Source organism: Sciurus vulgaris, assembly GCF_902686455.1.
Source record: "Sciurus vulgaris genome assembly, chromosome: 6".
In the NCBI taxonomy this organism is placed as follows: domain Eukaryota; kingdom Metazoa; phylum Chordata; class Mammalia; order Rodentia; family Sciuridae; genus Sciurus; species Sciurus vulgaris.
Genome location: NC_136466.1, coordinates 110692767 through 110707149, shown reverse-complemented (window position 1 = coordinate 110707149; position 14383 = coordinate 110692767). Strand labels below are relative to the sequence as shown.

The window sequence follows — 14383 nt, the reverse complement described above, 5'->3', positions numbered from 1 at the left end:
AAGTTTTGTTTAGCATACCCCTATAAAAAGCCTAGGGTTCAGACCATTTTGTACCAGGATATCACAATGCAGAAAGGCAAACCCTTCTTGGAACTCTCAGGGAACCTGGTTGCCAAACTGCACCAAGAAATTTCTTGTCAAAAAGTTTCACTGTGTGGAGACTCCAGAGTATCAATGTGCTTGATAATCCTCATTATCAGGAAAATGAGGCCACAGTCAACGCTGCTGTATATTTTTTTTATTAAAAAAAAAATTAAATAAAATAGTGATCCATTATATATAAAACAGCACTGGAGTCCATGGTTCAGGGTGGGGAAGACTCAGAAGACGGAGAGGAGCATGTGGCTGGGGCGTGCTCTTTCTCTTCATATCTAGGGGGTGGCTCGGGTGACAGAGGAGGCGAGACCCCGGAGCGGGAAGGCGTCCCAGAGATGGTGTATACGAACTCCCGCGCTCTCTCAGAGGCTGGGCCCTGGCTCTCCGGAGCTGGGGTCCTGCTAAGAGGAAAGACAGGCGGTGAGAGGGAGAGGACAGAAACAGCAGCACCCTTTCTCAGTACCAGACTCGTGTCCAAGGAAGGTTCGACGGCATGCATCCAGGCAGCAGCAGCCACTGCAAGCGGCTGAGGGGTCATTTCTCCCACACTCGACTTTTATAGATCTGTTTTGCTTCCTCACCTCTCACTTTTCCTCCAGTTGACTGTAACATTCAGACAGCCTCCCTCCCCTTGCCACCCTTCTTGTCACTGAAGACACTGAAGAGGTGCTGAGGAGGAAGGCAGAGATCCTTCTCTCTCTCTCTCTCTCCTCCCCACTCTGAGTTACTGTCCTTTGCTATTTTGTCTTCTGAGTCAGCTAACATAAGGTAGACAAACTTATCAACATAGAAAATTAAAAATGAAGCCACAGACTTGAAGGGAGACAGAGGCACACTGGCTAATGGACCTGCACTGGAATCCCACTCCCTGCTTTCCAGTTATTTGACCCTATCTGTGAATTGTGGGCGCTATCAGTGCCCTCTTTCCAGAGTGGTTGTGAGAATCACATTAAGTAATGCAAGAAAATCCAGATCCTGGGACTCAAGATATTGTGACAGCAGCAGTGCTTAGTATTTTATTTCTTTTCTTCTTCTTCTTCTTTTTTTTTTTTTTTTTTTTTTTTTTTTTTTTTAATTTTTTTGCCAGTGCTGGGGATGGAGCCCAGGATGGCCTAGGGCATGTTAGGCAAGCACTCTACCACCGAGCCACATCCCCAGCCCAGTTGTGGTTTCCTTTAAGTCACTAAATACTGATTTTATGGCTTGGGGAAGTTTATCACTGAAGGAAAAAAAAATGCAGATTTCATTATTAGTGCTATCCAAATGGTCAGCCCTAACCTGCCTTTCTCCACGCAGGGTGATCCTGCCTCCACTTCCCCCGTCCCAGCTCACCACCTGTGAGCTCACAGGCCTCCTCCCCCATCCTTGCCAGTCACCTCTTTCCCTTTCACATCAGATAACCTGCCTGCTTCTTTTGTGGAAGGAGCTCCACACAGCTTCATTCCTTCCAGGACCTGGAGGAAAGGTAGTGTCCACCAGCTCCCTTCTCCAGGGCCACACACCTGGGCCTGCTCTATCTGGATGGTGGGGTCGGGGAGCTGCTCGCTTCCTAAGGTAATGACAAGGCAAGGTAGCACCTGTCCCCAGCAGTGGTCACCAGGTCCCTTGAATCTTGCTCCCCTACCCCCTCAAAAATCCACCTCATCTCACTGTCTGGAGGCAGATCTCCCTGAGTCCCACCCCAGCCTTCCACTTGGCCTCGGACACTTCCAGCAAACCTTCCTCCTTTCCTGGTCCCTGACTTCTCCTTTGGACAGCAGCGCGAGTGCCTTCTCTAGCCCTGATCCCCAAGTGCTGCTCTTCTGGGGTCTGCACAAGCCCTCCTCGGCCTGGCACTTGCCAGAACCCCTTCCTGGCACACTTTTCCCTCCCACCCAGTGTCCGCTGGTCTTTGGCTCTTTGCCCTCCTGGTTTCAGCAACCTCTCTGCAGTTCCATCTCTAGCACCTCCTCTCTCTCCAGGGACCTGGCCCTGTCCACTCTTCCTCAAAGGTTCACACTCACTGTCCCTCCACCATCAGTCAGCGCCACACCTCTGGTTTACCAGAAGCCTGTCCCCACATCCTCCACCCTTGGAGATCTCTCCACTGTCCCTGTTACTCACTCTGGAGATCATTATCTCCTGCTCCTCCTCAGTGTCAGCCTCCGTTCCACCCCTCTCACACTGAGGCAGACTCCTGCTGCCTCAGGTCCATCCCATTTGAGTGGGACTCCCTGCCTCCTGGGTGTGGAGGTGGGCTGTGGAGCTGACATTTCCCTCAGCCAGTCAGCAGGCTCTGAGGTTCAGGGAAGGACTCTACCTGGAGGGGGCGGCCCAGCTTGGTCAGGTCAGCCTGTGGGCTGCTTTAGCCATTCACCCAAGCACTCCATTAGAATACTGAAACCCTTCTGTACCCACTGGGGATCCCTGGGGCCCCTGAGCCTCCCCATAATCTAAAGCTGTGGAGACGAAGAAGGCAGGGCCCTCCCAGCTCCTGTATTCATCACCCCCCAGGATAGGTGGGTATCAGACATCTTGAGGACAGCCCCTGATGGGAGCACGGGAAGATGCCCTGAGGTGGTGTCATGTTGACCCTTTTAACATATTTAACTTAGGTGCTGCCCCAAATTTCCTGAAAGGTCGTATTCGTGTCAAGGCAACAATACTGACATGACATCAGCAAACAGATACCCAACACACTGTTCACTCTCATGCCAAAGACTCAAAGCTAGACTGGCCCAAATTCAGGTCTCTGCCTGCAAGGTTACACGCCATGATCAAATGACAAGTCTTACCCGTCGTTAAAAAGGCTGTAATAGGAAGGCGGGCTTTCAGCTGGAAGCAAGCTGTTGGCCCCAGGACTTCGAGTTCCTGCAGAAGTTGAAGACTCAGGAAAGTAAGGTGGTGGAGGGGGTGGGAATATTATCACAGAGTCACCTGGGGAAACACAATATTTGGTTGAAGACAGAGGGGTAATACATGGAAGCAAATTAACAAGAGTAAAATCAATTAATTCTATACTTGGTCCATTTATATACAGCAAAAGATCAAAATACCTGCTGTTCACTCCAGAATTAAAATGTAGGCCTGTGGAATCCATATATAAAGTGGAATGGGTTAGCAGGGCCAGGGTGGGGCTGGGTAGGGAAAGGGATTGGAGTTACTGTTTAATGAGTACAGAGTTTCTGTTTGAAATAATGGCAAAGTTCAGAGTTCTGGAAATTGAAGGCAATGATGGTTGGACAATACTGTGAATGTACTTAACATCACTGAATTGTATATTAAAAATTGTTAAAATAGTAAATTTCGTTACAAATTTTACCTCAGCTTTTTTGTTTGTTTGTTTTTGTTTTCAAAGTGGGTATTTCAGAGCCCAGAGTGCTCGCCATGGCAGTATGAGTGTAGTTTCTGTTTCACAGCAAGTCTGAGCTAAAAGATTTGTGTTAAGAATTTGCTAAAAAGCTCCCTCCCCTTGCTGAGGGTGTCTTCTGCTGATAAACCTTTTCTCACTTTCAATGTATAGTTTTAGTTCATCAAAAGTCAGCTGTTGGATAAAGTGCCAAGTTCCTCAAATCAAACATAGCTTCAGCCTTTGAACAAATGACAGTGGGCCATTTTCTGGCCCATTATTGAAACAACCAAAATTTCACCTAAGCAGTACAGATGAAGGTCAGACTCAAAAAAAAGTTTAGTTTTTGTATTTCTCTTGCTACTGTTCACTCTAGAATACCTACACCCCCATGTTTTGAGAAAAAGAAACTAGGGACCACTTAAACTCTAATTTGAATTTGAATTCCAATACTTTCAAATTTCAAGGCAGTGCACCACAGGAATTACCCAGAACATTCTAGATGTGTGGCAGTGCCACCATCGGAGGTCAGAGAAAGGCCTCCAGTCAGTTGGCAACACCAAATGACAGTTAAAACAAAATGAAAGAGAAGAGAGAACTTTGTTTCCTTGTAGGGAGGAGACTGGTTTGCACTGGCAGCAAACCAGTGTGTGCTGATGTTGATACAGAATGACCAACCCAACATGGCGCTAAACAAGATCTCCTCCTGCTCAGAAAACAGGCAGAAGGACTGGAAGAGACCATGTGTGTCCAGTGGTTACAGGAGGGCCAAGCAGAGAGCAAACTCAGGTCCAACACCCAGCAATGTGCTTCAGTCCCTCTCGAAGGTCAAGGGCACTTACTTGCCTGATGAAGTAATATACCCAACTAGCAAGCTGTACCCTGATGCCTAGATCACTTCCCTAGAGGTGATTTACCCTTTCAAAAATGCATTAACTCGATCTCTATTTCTGCAAGGAGATGGTAATTGGAGATTTAAATATATACTGCTAATCTCAACTTGATAAAGCGTGTCAGGGCTCTCTTGGGATTCTCATTTAATTTTTTAGAAGGTCTGGATGGGTCACTGGGATTGGGGTTTAGTGCTCACTTTAACCACACATTGCAGAACAAAAGACCTGTGAAGCAAGCCTCAGGGCAGGCCATCACCTGTCAAAAACCAACAAGGAAGTGCTCAGAGTAGACTATTATCTCCAAGGACATTCACCCCTGTGTCCCTCAGCTCTGCCACCCACACCTTGCAACCTGCACTCCCTGGAAAGAGGCCTTGCCCTCGGGATTCGCCTTCCTCCAGGCTTTCAGAACTTGATGTCCTTCCTCTGTGAGGTCACAGCTAACACCTCTGGAGGGAAGCAGGGCTGTTTCATAACCTGAGAGTTTAGGATCTAGCACTGAGAGTGTCCGTGGGAGACAGAGCTTCTAAAATATAAGCTCTCTCCCACAACCTCCAAGGAGAAACACAAGAGCGAAGATGCCAGTTTCACAGGCTTGATGGGGCACACAGAGCTAAGTGGAGAAGATCTTGAACTATGCGGTGTCCACATCAGGACAAGGACATATACCCAAGAGCAGCACCTCCAGCTCTGCTCCTTGCCTGCACCCAATTCCAGCCTCCAGGTGGGAGCCTGGGCCCAGAATCTCCCGGTCTAGGAAACCCAAAGATCACCCCTCAAAATCTCCCACCCAAGTCGGGGAATTCAGCATCCAGTGAATGCATTTACTTGGACCCCAGGGTTCTCAAAAAGGCTGAGGACACCTCTAACACTAGGGGAACCCTTTTCTCATGTAATAACTTTAGGGCCAAAGCTACAGCTTCAGAGTTTTAGCCTTTCAAAAGCAGATTACCAAAAATAATAATAAAAATTTGCAAATGAGCAGTCATGTGGTTTTCCTCAGTTTTATAAAACTGAGGTCGAAACTGCTGATATTGCTCTGTGGCGGGTGCTGAAATGGTAATCCACCTCTTCCTCAAAACCCAGGAGACCCAAAAGGAACTTTTAGGCATTCTGGGGGAGAAACATTTCATCTGTCACATTTCATCTCAGGCTGTCATTGGCAGCCTTGAATCAACAGCCACTCTGATATGAGCAAACCTTGACCCAAGCCCACAGTCAAGGATAAAGTTACAGAAAGTAAAGATCAAGAATGAGACAAAAACCAGTACAGAGGGCCCCCTTAAATCATCTGAATCCCAGTGACTTGGGACAGAGCTGGACTCCTAGAATGGTAGTGCTGGAAGAGATTTAGAAGTGTGATGCTTATTTTATAGATATAAAAAAAACTAAGGCAGGAGAGGTTACAGGACCTCTCAAGGACAGTCAGCCAGCCACAGCCAGAGAGGGGAACCCAAGCATCATCCCACAACCGGTAGATCTATATGGTTTCAGCAGGAGAGAAACAGGGGAAATGGGGGTAACTTGGTGGGTTCCTAAGTTGAACAGAAGGTTCTTCTCACTTTCCTCTTAACTGCACTGTGTCCTCAGTCAAGATCATTACTTGAATCAAGATCAATACTTTTGCTAAATAACAGTCACTGGAGAGAAATCATGTGTACAAGGATTCCTACAGGGTTCACCACAGCAGTGACATTGTGTATGTTTGCATGGGGGTTGTGTGTGTGTGTGTGAACGCACAATGTGTGAGAGACAGGAAGTAAGAAAGTATGTAGAGCAGACCTGAGGGTAGCCTAGTGAAGCCTTAAATCAGCAGCCACTCTAACATGAGCAAGTGCCTGAATGACAGCCACTCACCTACGGTGACCTGGACAGGCTCCATACTGTGGGAGTGTCCCTCTTCACTTTCAGAGGCATCCTGGCTCACACTCAAGTTGTTTCTCTTCTTGATGTGGGCAACCACAAAGAAACACAATCCCACAAGCACTATCAAAGGTCCCATGATCTGCAGAGAAAGGAACCCACAGATGGGGGGCTCCATGCTGGCAGTTTCCGTCTCGTTCAGTGGTTCCGGCAGCCAGTCTGAGCCACATCCAGGGACCCAAATGCCCAGTATGCTGATGAGCATGCCACTTGTCAAGAACAGAAACCCAAAGATAAGGCACTGGGCAAACTGGCGGCTCTCTCCACAGAGGAAGGCTTGGTTGGTGTCTGCCTGGTCTCCTCGCCTCCGCCCCTCCAGGAACTGAAGTCGTGCCCGGGAGCGGGCCAGGATTACGGCCCCAAGCCCAATCACAGCACATGAAGGCCCTGCGACCTTCAGTACCATGCTGCAGTATGGGAGGGATTCATTTTCGCAGGCCTGGTACCCAAAGATGGAAAGCAAGACTCCCACACACAGCAGCACGGCACCCAAGACAAAGAGGAAGAAAATGAGCTTGCTGACATGCCTGTCCTGCTGGTCCCCTTCTGGCTCAGCAGTTGCCGTTGAAGACATGGCCAGGAAAGGCCTCTTCCCTGAAGTGAAGTGGGATGTGCTTCCTTCCCTTCGGTGATTTCAGAGCTCTGCAAACATTAAAAAACGCCTAATTAAAGTGGGTACAGGTGTTACTAACTGACTCTGTTCTTTGCTGGCCATTTCAGAAATCACAACAGGGAGAAATCACCAGAGGTAGAACTGCGTACAGTTGACACACTATGCCACATCAAGTTGGCTGATGAGTCAGAACTGGCATTCAGAAACTCATGAATGTGCAATTTTACGAAGATATTCGAAAAAGAGGAAATTCAATTAACATGCATCTGAGATAAGAGTATCTTTTTAAAAAAATAAAATAATTGGGTGTGGCCTTTCCTGTTCTGAGTCTGACAAATTCACTTCCCCCAAAGCAAAAAACAATGGGGAGTGAGGGAAGAACTGCTGGGATTATTTCTGATTTACAGATACCCTGCATTTCATCACAACTGCCCTGTGCATTTCCAAGTCAGTAAGTTTTTGTTTGGTAACTAACTTTCCATTTCCTGTTTGGGGCTTGGGCAGCTTTCCATTTCATGCTTTATTCTAAGACTGGACCTACAGAAGACCCAAGTCCAGCAGTTTCAAGAGAATGGAAAGGCAGTTCAGGAACACACTGGGGTTGAGAACTTTTAAGTTAATTCTGATCAAATGCGGTTCTTGGATTCTCAAGAGACACCTACTAGGGCTGCGCACATACACACATGCACGCACACATGCACACACAGGTAGCCCAGTTGCAGGGGGCCTGGGATGAGCCCAGAGAGTCTGGCATAGCAGTTCAAGTGGAGCCCCATCTCCAAGGTAACCTGAGGCAGGTGCTCTCACCCCTGTCCCCAGGGCCACCCACTTCCACAGAGGTTTAGACTCTGAAAACTAAGTGACTCATAAAAATCACATCACAAAGCACTAACGTCCAACAGAACTTGACTTTAAAAGAATATTTTGGAACCAAGTGGGAAGCACCTTCCACAGAATCACCCAAGTCCTGCATTCACTTCACCAAGTAGTTGTTCAAGAGTTGTTGAGTTTATGCAGAACTGACTCTATCATCCAGTAATCTTGTCTTGCTCCAATGAACTGGAGTAAGGGCATTATGTGGGAACCTGGCAAAAATAATACAAAGTCATGGAGTCACTTGCCCAAAAGAAGAAAACCTGCAAAATTATTTGTGTAACTCATATTCATGGTCAAGACTGAGGCTCTAAGCCCAAGACCATCTTGACAAACCAAAATCATGTCAAAGGAAGGTCAGTTTAGGTGAGGAAAGCTAGCAGTTGATCACATATCAGGAAGTACTTTTCCAGGAAAACTTGCGATAGAATCAGAAGGAAGTTGGAGAAAAGAGGAAATACAGGAGAGAAATAAGCTTTCACCTCAAACCTGGAAAAACTGTATTTTATGAAGTTGCTGCCAAGCTGAAAGAAAGATCTAAAGAAAGCATTGCACTAATTTAAAAACAATCTCTTGCTGGTTTCAGAGGTAAGGGTGATTCTCAGTTACAAAGTCCTATCAGGAACTCCTTGTCTTCTTGGTATCTTCAGTTTTGCAGTGAGTCATAAGGTTTCAACTATCATAAGGCAAATTCCCGAACACCAACAAAACAAACAGAAGAAACCCCAAACTGGATTTATAGCTTCTTTTCCTCCCACTCCGGACTAGTAGAATAAACACCTGGCATATGTGTTAATCCCTGATCCAAAAGTGTGTGGGTAGTCTCAGTGCCTACACTTCCCCTACAGATCAAAGGGGCACACAGGGGGCATCCATACTAATAAAAAATTAAACCTTTTCCAAATACCAACCTAATTTCAAATTCCCCTCCCACAAACCAAATTCACCTCCCCAACACTCCTATAGGTTTTTCCAAAAGACATTTCCAAACCAACAGCATCTCTCCACGTCCAAAGTTCTGGTGCGTAAGGAGAGCTAAAGAGAAGCAAATGTCTCTTGTGGGAAACACTTCTGTGGGTTTTAGCGGAGCCTGGAGCGCAATCCACAACTGGAGTGGCTGAGCGCGCGGCACCCAGGTGCGCAGGTTTAGCGCCGTCCTGCGCTTATCAGCGCGGCGGCCCTCCAGGCGCCCATCCCGCCGCCTTCTAGGCGCCTGCGCCGCGGGCAGCTTACCTGAGGCTGTGTGCTGCTGCGCTCGGCCCGCCGCGCTGCTGTGGGCACCAGGCTGGGCGCGGCGTCCGCCTCCCCACGCGGTCTCCGCGGCGCCGGCCGCCCGCACACCGGGTTTGCGCGTCCAGGTGCCGAGGGCGGGCCGCCACCGTTTGGAGGGAAGGAGGCGGTGCCGGGCGGCCGCAGCGGCCGAGGCAGGACAAGACAGGCCAGCAGGAGCTGGCCGCCACCGGGTGCTGCCCTTCGGGGACCTAAGGCTCGCCTCACGCAGAAGCGGAGAGCCAGGGGGCCGCTTGGGCTGGCAGACTTGGCCGCTTTCGCGCCCGTCAGTGTACGCGAGGAGTCCGGGGCAAATGGGAACGCTCACGACCCGTGGCCCGCACGCCAGGCTGCAGCGCCCGCAGGCTGATCTCCCCGGGCTGCCCGATCTCGCGCTTCGTCGGCCGAGAACCGGGCTACTGGGAGGGGAGCCGGTCCTTTTCAAGCCCTTGGGCGCTGAATCCCGGAGAGGGCTGAGCGCGGCGGATTCGAGAGCGAAAGAGAAAGCCGCAGCCCGTCTCGGGCGTGGTGGCGGCCCTGGCACAATAGGTTCCCCGCGTTCCCGCCGCCACAGCCGAGGCCACTGCACGGTCCAGGGCGATTACACCCAGCAGCCGTGTGGACTTCCTGCTGCTCCCGAGACCTTGACTGGGTAACCGAAGCAAGAACTAGCTTCGAGCTTCCTAAGAATAGGACATGGAGACACTAGAGCCCCAATAGAATGAGACGGGGTCCTGTGTTCCCTAGCCATTCAGGCCAGCAGTCCTGTTTCTGAGAGTCTCGGCAAGCCCTGTGCCGGGTCACCTCTGTCCCTTGCGCACTCACATGTATTCACACAGCCCTTCTTTGCCATAGAGCCCCCTTCCTGGTCCTCTGCCGCTAATGAGCTGCCGGAATTAAACTGGTAACTTTCCCTGCCCTTGAACCTGGAGTTTCTGGATGAGTTTGCTAATCCCTGTGCTATTTGTAACCTGCCCTGTGACACGTGACACAATCCAACTGTGCCCCTTTCCACACCAGAGGTCAAAGAGCTGTGAAAGGTGAGTCAAATGCTCTCAGCCCAAACACGGAGGCGCCTGAGCCCCAGGGACTTCCCCACCATACATTTTCTCGCTAGCTTCCTGTCCACTTTTTGAGATCCCATTCAGTGTTAAACTCCATTGGATTAACATTTTTATTGCCTACCTGATAACAAGTTATTCCCGGACCTTTTTACTGAGGGTAAAGTGTGAATTAGACTTTGCTAATTACTAGACATAAGGAGAGACTTGCAAAGAATGGGCCAGAGGTGGGCAGAGAGGGTAGGGTGATTACCTCTGGGGCTGGAGGGGTCGGATGGGTGAGATGGGGGCTCACTAGGGAAGCATTACTGGACAAGTTCCAGCCAACAGAAGTGATGGGACACTTGCCTAGAGGGACAAATTTGGACTTTGTCTCAGCCAGGGAACCCTGGCCACTATGAATCCCTACCACAACTAAATAACTGCTGATTATTACTACAATGAATAATACTGACATTCAACACCCCTGACTCTGAGCAAATTCTGCACTTTGCAGCCCAGGGCTCTTTACTATGTCTCCAGTAACTCAGAGAAGGTTGGAGTCAGAAAGGGACATGGGAACCTAGAAAACCAGTCATTTTTCAGTTGCAGAAAAGTGCCCCTGCACCGCTGGTTGATGTGGAGCAAGGACCTGAGCCAGAGGCACTGACTCCAGTGTTCCTCCCTGGGTTACCTGGTGTCCAGAGAACAAACAATGTTGTGAACTCGGAAAATATTTTTTTATTACATTGTTTTGTGATGCCAGGTGGGGGATCTATATGGATCATTATAACAATACAGGCACTGTATCCCAAGGACATTGCAGTCATCCATATCTGGGGTAGAGATATTCCGGTCAAAGTGTCAAGATACACCACCTTCTGGAAGATCACCAAGATCTACCCAGCTAATGAGCAGATAGCCCCGGTGGCAATTGCACAATATCAGCAGGTGCTGGGCTTTCTAAGAACTCAGGCCTGCATTATAAGATTTGTCCCAGGCTGGCTCACAACTCTTCCTCACGCAAGGGGTTTCCATTCCCTTTCCCTACTCATTCTTCCCTTCTCCCTTATTTGAAAGTCAATCTGTGGTTAAGCCCCGTGCAGACCTGCAAGAAGCCTGTTGATACAGCTGCCCCTCTGGTGCCACATGACTGCGGGCTCACCACCCATGACAAACTTCAGCGTCCTGGCACCAAGGACAATCAGATTAGCCTCCTGTTGGGATATCTGCAGCTTAGACTATTTGTGTGCTTTGGAGCCCATTTTGGCTAAATTAAACTCCTTGGAAATTGATCATCAGTCAGGAATGAAAGACACACCCACCAGGCTTCAAGGTGCCTATCTTCATAGCAGACCTGGTCTTAGGAAAGAGTCTGGGTGACCTTGTCACTCCCCCAAAACAGGTGGTCTTCCCTAGCCTGTGTGGCAGTGAGAAAAGATAAGCCCAGACAATCTTTCAAAAAATGGCATCAGGACAAGATTTAAAAATTGGATGAGCTTCAGATTCCATCAGTGAAAACAGGGTGATGAAGTGAAGAGCTGCATTCATTTATTCATTCAGCAAATATTTATTGAATGCTTATCATGTACCAATAAGGAAGACAGACAAAACCCTTTGCCCTTAGGAACTTACAGTATTTCAATGAGGAAAAAACAGTAAGATATGTAAACGGTACAGAGTGTTCGAAGGCCTTAGGAAGCACTAAATCATAGAAGAGGGCTGGCGAGTGCTGCAGGATTCCAATTTAAATAGAGTAGGTAAGGAAGGCCTCTCTGCAGAGGTGACACTCTGCAAGAGCTTGAAGGGAATGAGGAAGCAAGGCATTATCTATTACTGCATAACAAATTAGCCCAAAACTGAGAGGCTTAGAACAACAAAGACTATTATCTCACAGTTTCTGACTGTCAGGAATGTGGGAGTGGCTTATCAGGAGACTGCAGTCAAGCAGCTAAGGGCCACAGGTGAGTGCAGGTGTGACTGGGGCTGGAAGATCTGCTTCCAGGTGGCTCCTTCCTAGAGCTGTTGGCGGGAGGCCTCATTTTCTCACCAGACACCTCTCCACAGAGTTGCCTGAAGGTTCCTCCTAAAGGTGGTAGCTGGCTTTCTCAAGAGTGAGCCATCAAGTCTCCTTCACCTTTTATGATATGGCCTCTGAAATCCCACACCATCTTATCTGCTTTATTCTAGCCCTTAGGACTAAGCCATTAAGTCAGGGGGAGAAGTATTAGGCTCCACTCTTAGAGCGAAGAGTATCAAAAATTTGTGAATATGTTTTGTGATATTTGAGGGAAGGAAAGAGTACTTGAGGCAGAGGTAACAGCAAGTGCAAAGGCCCTGAGATAGGAGCATGCATATTCATATATTCAAAGAAGAACAAGAGGGTCAGGCATAGCGATGCACACTTGTATAGTTTCAGTGACTTGGAAGGTTGAGGTAGGAGGATCACAAGTTCAAGACCAGACTTGGCTGCTTAGCAAAACCGTCTCAAAATAAAAAGGGATGGAGAGGTAGCTCAGCTAGAATGCTGCTGGGTTCAATCTCCAGTAACAAGCACACAGAAGAACAAGAGGCCAGCCTGGCATGGTGGTGCATACCTATAATCTCAGTGACTCTTGAGGCTGAAGCAGGAGGACTGCAAGTTCAAAGCCAGCCTCAACAACTTAGTGAGGCCCTCAGCTACTTAGTGAGACCCTGTCTCAAAACAAAAATTAACAGGGGCTGGGGATGTGGCTCAGTACCTCTGAGTTCAATCCCTGGTACCAAAAAGGAGGAGGAGGAGGGGGAGGAGAAAAAACAAGAGGCCAGGGTGGTTGGAATAGGTTTGCGAATGGGTTAGAAGTAGGAGAGGAGAGGTATGTGTGGTGCCAAGTGCACCAGGCTATGCAGGGCCTGGGGGGTTGGTCTAATATGACGACGACGATGAAGATGACAGTGAGGACTTTGAAGCTAGCATCTTGCTGTGCTGCTCAGCTGGTCTCAAACTCATGGGCTGAAGTGATTCTCCTGCCTCAGTCTCCCCAGTAGCTGGGACTACCAATTTATTGTTTTTAAAAGAAATTGATGGCTGGCCTGGTGAGAGCAGCCCAAGGAGGAGGAAAGCTACCAGGAGCCTGGCTTGGTGGCTTCCTAATGCCCCAGGAGACAGCCACTTCTCACTTGTGTTTGAAGATGATTGAAGTGAATAGACTGTGGATATATCTTGAAGATGGAGTCAGTAGGATTGTCCATGGACCAGATGTGGTTTTGATTCCAAGGTTTGGGGCCTGAGCAAGCAGAAAGATGGTTCTGGCATTAAGCAAGATGGGCATGGCTCGGGGAGAAGAAGGCAGAAGGGAAGCTGCAGGGTTTTGCTGGAGAACACTAAATTGGTCCCCCAGACACGGAGTGGAGAAGAGAGCAGGCAATGGAATATATAAGCACAGAGTGCAGGAATTCTGGAAGGGTTCCTGCATTCTGTCAATCAGGAAGGCGGCCCCTTCTCTGGCACAGTTTCCTGGTGGATATGTGGCCTAACAGTCAGTCCTGCAAACAGAGAGCAAGGACAGACTGGTGCCCACCAGTGTGTGGATGCTGTGTGTCTCTTGGGACAGATGGCAGCCAATGCTGAGTTTGTACTGGAAAGGGCTTCTGCCACTCTGTCATCAGAGTGGTCCTCAGGAACACCAAGGAAAGTGTGTCCTTCAGACCAGGACAGCCCACATGTCTCTCCTCAAGGCTTTGCCAAACCTGGGAAGACACTCAGGGCAAGTGGCGTGGATTGGTTTGCAGAGTTCAAGGTCACCCTGTTTCAGAGTTCACAAGACTGCAGAAAGACGATCGAAGAAGAAAGCAAGCCCCACCATGCTCTAGTTCTCTTTTCTCTTTGGTCTCTGCCCCAATTCACCTTAGCACCAGGAAGTAGGCATTTTCTCTTTTCAACTCCTGATGTCCCCTGAGGTCCTGCTGGGTCTGGTTTATAGGAATTTTCTCTCCAGGGCTCAGATTTGAGTCTATATTTCAACAGATATTCCCAGGAACCCCTGCAACTCCTCTGATCCCACCTGGGTCCCAGTCAGCTGCATAAGTCTGTGAAAGGTGCTACCAGAGTCCCTGGGACAGTTCTCTTCCTCCTGACTCCCTATATTGGACCTAAACCCAGGGGCCTGAGAAACTTGTCTGAATAGGGGTGGAAGCTGACTGGCATGGCGAGCTAGAGTTGAAGACTGAACCCCTTAACTGATCCCCAGTGCAAAGACTAATCTTTGCAGAGTCATTTTTTGGCCTGGGATGGTGTTATTGATTTTGCATGGTTGATAACAGCTCAGCCTGAGTACCTCTAACCTGAGCCAGGAGTGTGGAATGCAAG

At 48.8% G+C, this 14383-nt stretch overlaps 1 protein-coding gene across 3 annotated transcripts; it reads right to left on the bottom strand.

Annotated features, from left to right (window-relative positions):
* Positions 1-223: 223 nt before the first annotated feature.
* TMEM171 (transmembrane protein 171) lies at positions 224-9944 on the bottom strand. Of its 3 annotated transcripts, none has more exons than XM_079143475.1 (4): positions 9821-9944; positions 6175-6882; positions 2871-3012; positions 224-497 (listed from the first exon to the last, which is right to left on the bottom strand). In XM_079143475.1, the coding sequence occupies exons 2-4, from the start codon at positions 6812-6814 to the stop codon at positions 305-307; spliced, it is 975 nt and encodes a 324-aa protein (XP_078999601.1). In that variant the 5' UTR covers positions 6815-6882; positions 9821-9944; the 3' UTR covers positions 224-304. The 3 variants fall into 3 exon arrangements, with proteins under 3 accessions (XP_078999601.1, XP_078999600.1, XP_078999602.1); XM_079143474.1 differs by lacking the exon at positions 9821-9944 and adding an exon at positions 8960-9099; XM_079143476.1 differs by lacking the exon at positions 9821-9944 and adding an exon at positions 8960-9099 and having other exon boundaries at positions 224-494.
* Positions 9945-14383: the final 4439 nt, after the last annotated feature.

Coding starts and splice junctions, on each gene's coding strand:
- TMEM171 (XM_079143475.1), bottom strand. CDS start 6,814: ATGTCTTCAACGGCAACTGCTGAGCCAGAAGGGGACCAGCAGGACAGG. Junction 3,013..6,174: donor GCCTGTCCAGGTCACCGTAG/GTGAGTGGCTGT, acceptor GTGTTTCCCCAG/GTGACTCTGTGATAATATTC. Junction 498..2,870: donor TACAGCCTTTTTAACGACGG/GTAAGACTTGTC, acceptor CTTTCCTCTTAG/CAGGACCCCAGCTCCGGAGA.